Source organism: Hypomesus transpacificus, chromosome 11 (assembly GCF_021917145.1).
Source record: "Hypomesus transpacificus isolate Combined female chromosome 11, fHypTra1, whole genome shotgun sequence".
In the NCBI taxonomy this organism is placed as follows: Eukaryota; Metazoa; Chordata; class Actinopteri; order Osmeriformes; family Osmeridae; genus Hypomesus; species Hypomesus transpacificus.
Genome location: NC_061070.1, coordinates 3,610,249 through 3,616,424, shown reverse-complemented (window position 1 = coordinate 3,616,424; position 6,176 = coordinate 3,610,249). Strand labels below are relative to the sequence as shown.

At 51.2% G+C, this 6,176-nt stretch overlaps 1 protein-coding gene across 2 annotated transcripts in view; it reads left to right on the top strand.

Annotated features, from left to right (window-relative positions):
- Window positions 1–785: 785 nt before the first annotated feature.
- Window positions 786–6,176, top strand: part of arhgap19 (Rho GTPase activating protein 19) — a 10,340-nt gene continuing 4,949 nt past the window's right edge. The window contains exons 1-6 of one of the 2 annotated variants that reach the window (XM_047030025.1): window positions 786–923; window positions 1,398–1,654; window positions 2,368–2,448; window positions 3,647–3,856; window positions 4,742–4,968; window positions 5,121–5,207. In XM_047030025.1, the coding sequence (XP_046885981.1) occupies window positions 880–923; window positions 1,398–1,654; window positions 2,368–2,448; window positions 3,647–3,856; window positions 4,742–4,968; window positions 5,121–5,207 (906 nt within the window). In that variant the 5' untranslated portion in view covers window positions 786–879. Of the gene's footprint in view, window positions 924–1,397; window positions 1,655–2,364; window positions 2,449–3,646; window positions 3,857–4,741; window positions 4,969–5,120; window positions 5,208–6,176 lie in introns of both variants that reach the window. The other variant, XM_047030024.1, reaches the window with a different exon arrangement.

The window sequence follows — 6,176 nt, the reverse complement described above, 5'->3', positions numbered from 1 at the left end:
CAAGGACATTTGGCTTTTGTACAAAAAAGCTTTATATGCATAGGCAGATCATTCACAAGCTGCAAAATAGCTGTCAAAATATTTGCATTTAACACTTTTTTCACAAGTCAGGGTTGTTCATGTTTATCAAGTTTTAAAAGAGGAATAACAAGGCATGTTGTACAAAATTCGACTGTTTTGTATGTTGATGACATGAATAAATATTGTTTCTCTCCCTCGTGTCTGTTCTCTACAAGAAATAAAATCGACAATGGCAAAATTGGAATTTGAAGCAGGTTGGGCGAGTGGATAGTCCCACCTACTGGTTACTACGTACCTACAGTTAGGAAACCAGTCAAGCGTTCAGAAGGACTTCTCAAGACCACACATTTCAAATAAGCCTCTCAGTGCGAGTGTTTAGTGATAGGAGGGAGCTCAATCATACTATGCTCCCAATGTAATGACAATAGGGAGTTCAAAGCAACACAAAATCGATTTGTATTTTTATGTTTTTTTCTTATTAACTGTGTAGACCTAGTCAATAACAAAACTGTGAACTATAAAGTAGCCTACGCTAGAGTACGACGTTTAATATGCTGCTATTGATTTTACGATTTTAGTGAGTTAATCAATATCAAATATTATATTTAAATATTATGTTTTACCCGAGGTCAAAATGAACAGGTCAGAAGGACGGTGCCGCCAACCACTTGCACCAGGGCCGGTTTACCGTTACAGACTAGTGTCGAGCACAGACATGGTACAGCGAACGATTAGCCACGGCGAACTGACTCTGGATCCGTACTTTTTGTCAGCGACTGAGCAGGTTCTGACCAATGGGATGCATTCTTTCACGCGAGGCGTGACAGCACGGTAAACAGCGGAAGATTCAACTCGAACATGGCAGCGGAAAAAGTTCCCAAATACGACAGACAAAACAGAAGGTAAACTCAGATTGTTAGATATTACAACAAATTGATACATGTCAGCTGCATTGGTTATAGTTTTGTAAAATCTAGCTAACTAGATATAAGCCTATGATCTTAACGTTACTAGGTTAGCTAACGCTAGGTAGTTTAGACTAACTGTATAGCACTGTTTAAGTAGCTAGCTAGCCATCTCTAGCTACTGTAGCAAGTGCTAGCTACTGGGCTACTATTGTACAACTGATGTTCGTGATACTTTAACGTAGCAAACACTTGAAGTAAACAACAGCTGTTCTGATAAACAACCGGTCCTGATCAACTACAAACTGAAACCTTACTACGGTAGCTATCTTATTTGTCTGTCCGCCTAACATAACCTCCCCCGTCTTTGCGCTCATCTTCTTCTCCTTCCACCCCGTTGTTCTCGCCCTCTTTTCTTTTTCAACTTTTACATTCGGTAATCGGTACCGCTCCCTCCCACCCACCCACCAGAGGCATGGTGTGCAGTGTAGCGATCAGCATGGAATCACCGGTGAACCGACGGCCCATCATCTTCAACCCGGACTTCTTCGTAGAGCGGTTGAGGCACGAGCGTCCACAGGCCTTCACGGAGCTGGTGCTGAGCAACATCACGCGCCTCATCGACCTGCCCGGCGACGAGTTCGCCCAACTCACCGGAGAAGCGGAGCCCAGACTACCAGCACCGGCGGGCGGATTTCTGCGTTCTCTCAACTTCCTCAAACGCAAAGGTCGATCACCATAACCCTTCATTAGTAGCCAGGTAGAGGGAGAGATGGGGAGAGGGTGAACGCAAGGGATATGGGGTGAGAGAAGGGGAAAAAAGGGTGAAAGAAATGGTGAGAGAAGGGGAGGGGGGATAAGAGAAGGGTATGTGAGAGAAAGAGATAGAGGGCGATGAAAGAGGGTGAGAAAGGGAGAGAGAAGGGGAGAGAGAAGGGGAGAGAGAAGGGGAGAGAGAAGGGGAGAGAGGGTGAAAGGGGAGATCAATCCAAATATAAGTGAAAAAGCACTAATATTCTTGCAACCTCAGCTCTTGTTTTGGGCCATGTTGACAAGTTGGCATTCTGTACCTATTCATGTTGCATGGGCAAGATCTATTATTGTTGAAAGTCTGTTGTGTAATATGAGTTGCTTGAGGTGCTAGCGAGGAGGACTGCGAACACGCTGCATTCCGAATGACTGCTTCAAACCCCACACTGTAATGCCTGAAATTAGTGTTTAGACCTTGCTATTTGAAAGGCTTTGTGCTTTTATTTGAGAATGTTTCTTCCACGAAATGTAGCCTGCAGTGCCATTCATTACTCCATTTGTTGTTCCACTCAAAGGAATGTTTTGGCATCATTAGTTCCCAACGATTCTGTTCAAAGGGTGGGTTCGCGGTCTGAAAACCTCCCCACCATGACGATAGTAATGTAAAGTGGTGGTTGTTGTTGTTTAGCAGAGAAAGGGATGGTGTTTGGATCGTCCCTGACGGAGGAGGGCATAGCCCAGATCTACCAGCTCATAGACTACCTCAGCAAGAGTGAGTTTTGCGTCCTTACCCCGTTACCATAGCAACAACACCATTCATGATCCATGTCTCCACATTTTGGTACAAAAATACATAAAAAACAATCCCGGTACAAATGCATACCCTGTCTGTTGAAGGCATTCATTAGAGTGTAGTTGAGGAGGAGAGGTGGACAGGGAGGGAGGGCACAGGGGTGTACACAAGACTGAGCTCATGGTCTATTTCCAGCTGGGGGGTATGTCATATCCTAAAAGGGGACAGAACGGCTCATGTCAATAATTCATCTCACAGCACTTTGCGGTGTCTCTTTTTTGCCCTCTCTCCCTCTTTCCTCCCTCCTCTCTCTCTCTGCCCCCTCTCTGTTTCTTCGGTCTCTCTCCCCCTCCTGTCCATCTCTCCCCTCCGGTCTGTCTCCCCCCTCCTGTCTGTCTCCCCCCTCCTGTCTGTCTCCCCCCTCCTGTCTGTCTCCCCCCTCCTGTCTGTCTCCCCCCTCCTTCTGTCTCTCCCCTCCTGTCTGTCTCTCCCCTCCTGTCTCTCCCCTCCTGTCTATCCCCCCCCTCCTGTCTGTTTCTCCCCTCCTGTCTATCTCTCCCCTCCTGTCTGTCCCCCCGCTCCTGTCTGTCTCCCCCCTCCTGTCTGTCTCTCCCCTCCTGTCTCTCCCCTCCTGTCTATCCCCCCCCCCCTCCTGTCTGTTTCTCCCCTCCTGTCTATCTCTCCCCTCCTGTCTGTCCCCCCGCTCCTGTCTGTCCCCCCGCTCCTGTCTGTCTCCCCCCTCCTGTCTCTCTCTCCACTTTACTCCCAATGTTCTTTGTCTGTATGCATCCCTCCCCTAATTCTCTGTATTTCTCTCTCTCTTCTCTTTCTTTCTGACTTTTTATCCTCACTGTTCTGTTTCTCTAAACCTCCATTTCTCTGCCTCCTTGCTGTGGCCCTCCATTCTTCCATCCCTCTTCCTCTCTGTCTCTCTTCCTCTTACTGTCTCCCTCGCTTTCTCCCTCGCTTTCTCCCTCGCTTTCTCCCTCGCTTTCTCCCTCGCTTTCTCCCTCGCTTTCTCCCTCGCTTTCTCCCTCGCTTTCTCCCTCGCTTTCTCCCTCCCTCCCTCCCTCCCTCCCTCCCTCCCTCCCTCCCTCCCTCCCTCCCTCCCCCTCCCTCCCTCCCTCCCTCCCTCCCTCCCTCCCTCCCTCCCTCCCTCCCTCCCTCCCTCCCCCAGACCTCCATGTGGAGGGCTTGTTCCGGGTCCCAGGCCACAGTGTTCGCCAGGCGGCCCTGAGAGAGATGCTGAACACCGGGGCTGAGATTGACCTGGAGACGGGGGCCTTCCACCCCAACGACGTGGCCTCGCTGCTCAAGGCCTTCCTGGGAGAGCTGCCCGAGCCGCTGCTCACTCACAGACACTACCACGCTCACCTGAAGATAGCTGGTACTCAGACATACACACACTCTCTCTCTCTCTCTCTCACACACACACACACACACTCATATAAATGCACATACACACACACACCTACACACACACGCGTATAAATGCACATACACCCACTCTCACACATACATACATACACACACGCGCACATACTCATACGTATACATACACAGTTACACACAGACTTACACACCCTCATACATACACACACACACACATATACTCACACTACTAATGTGATACTGTGAATACTAATACATACATACACTTTTCAGCTGAAAAATTGCTAAACATCAAGGACACTTGTCTGGCAGTTCCACTGTTTTGCTGCATTGAAAACTTGAGTGAACCGTGATTGTTTTTGAACACACATCCATGCACACACCCATGTACATATGAACAAACAAACACTGATATTTGAACTATTTGACCAGTGAATTATTTCTGCACCGAGGCTCTCTGAGTGCATAGAAGATCAAATCATGTGAATAGAACTCTCCCACACATGCACATACAGAGCAATCAGTCAGCCTAATCAGTGCGGTGACAACAAGTTGGTATAGAAAAATGCAATTTCATGTCAATCAGTATTTCTTAGTTGACTGTGACCTCCATCTGTTCTGCTGCCTTCTCTTTCCCCGTCTCCCCCCTCTCCTCCCTCCCCCCTCTCTATCTGCCTCTCACCCCACCCCCCCTTCTCCCCCATTTCTCTCCCCGTCTTAACCTCCCTCCCTCCCTCCCTCCCTCCCTCCCTCCCTCCCTCCCTCCCTCCCTCCCTCCCTCCCTCCCTCCCTCCCTCCCTCTCTCTCCCCTGTCTCCCTCTTCTCCTCCCCCCTTTTCTCTCCTACCCGCCCCCTCCCCGCACCCCCCCCCACCCCCCAGAGCTGACCCAGTTTGACCAGCAGGGGAACAAGACGGGCGTCCCGGACAAGGAGCGCCAGATCCAGGCCTTCCAGCTGCTCTTCATGCTGCTGCCCGCCCCCAACCGCAGCCTGCTCAAGCTGCTGCTGGACCTGCTGTACCACACGGCCCGGCAGCAGCACGCCAACAAGATGTCCGCCCTCAACCTGGCCACCATGTTCACCCCGCACGTCCTCTGGCCCAGGAACGTAGGTGGCGGGGCGGCCCTGGGGGGGGGGGGGGGGGGGGCAGGTCTAGTTGGAAAATCAAGTGAGCCTTGAAAGCTTTCAAAGCGCGTGGGGTTCTTTTGTGTTTTTTGGTGTGTGCGGTTGTGCGTATGATTGCCTGTGTGTGTCTCCAGTTAACAGCCAGTGATCTGCAAGGCAACATCAAGAAGCTGAATGATGTGGTGGCCTTCTTAATCAAACACTCACAGAAGCTGTTCAGGGTGAGTCAGAAACACCACATCACACCTGCACCTCCTCCTCCTGTTACCTCTCCTACACTACCCAGACCCCTGCACCTCCTCCTGTTACCTCTCCTACACTACCCAGACCCCTGCATCTCCTCCTCCTGTTACTTCTCCTACACTACCCAGACCCCTGCACCTCCTCCTGTTACTTCTCCTACACTACCCAGACCCCTGCACCTCCTCCTGTTACCTCTCCTACACTACCCAGACCCCTGCTCCTCCTCCTGTTACCTCTCCTACACTACCCAGACCCCTGCACCTCCTCCTGTTACCTCTCCTACACTACCCAGACCCCTGCACCTCCTCTTCCTGTTACTTCTCCTACACTACCCAGACCCCTGCACCTCCTCCTGTTACCTCTCCTACACTACCCAGACCCCTGCTCCTCCTCCTGTTACCTCTCCTACACTACCCAGACCCCTGCTCCTCCTCCTGTTACCTCTCCTACACTACCCAGACCCCTGCTCCTCCTCCTGTTACCTCTCCTACACTACCCAGACCCCTGCACCTCCTCCTGTTACCTCTCCTACACTACCCAGACCCCTACTCCTCCTCCTGTTACCTCTCCTACACTACCCAGACCCCTGCTCCTCCTCCTGTTACCTCTCCTACACTACCCAGACCCCTGCACCTCCTCCTGTTACCTCTCCTACACTACCCAGACCCCTGCTCCTCCTCCTGTTACCTCTCCTCTCCTACACTACCCAGACCCCTGCACCTCCTCCTGTTACTTCTCCTACACTACCCAGACCCCTGCTCCTCCTCCTGTTACCTCTCCTACACTACCCAGACCCCTGCACCTCCTCTTCCTGTTACCTCTCCTACACTACCCAGACCCCTCCTCCTCCTGTTACCTCTCCTACACTACCCAGACCCCTGCACCTCCTCCTGTTACCTCTCCTACACTACCCAGACCCCTACTCCTCCTCCTGTTACCTCTCCTAC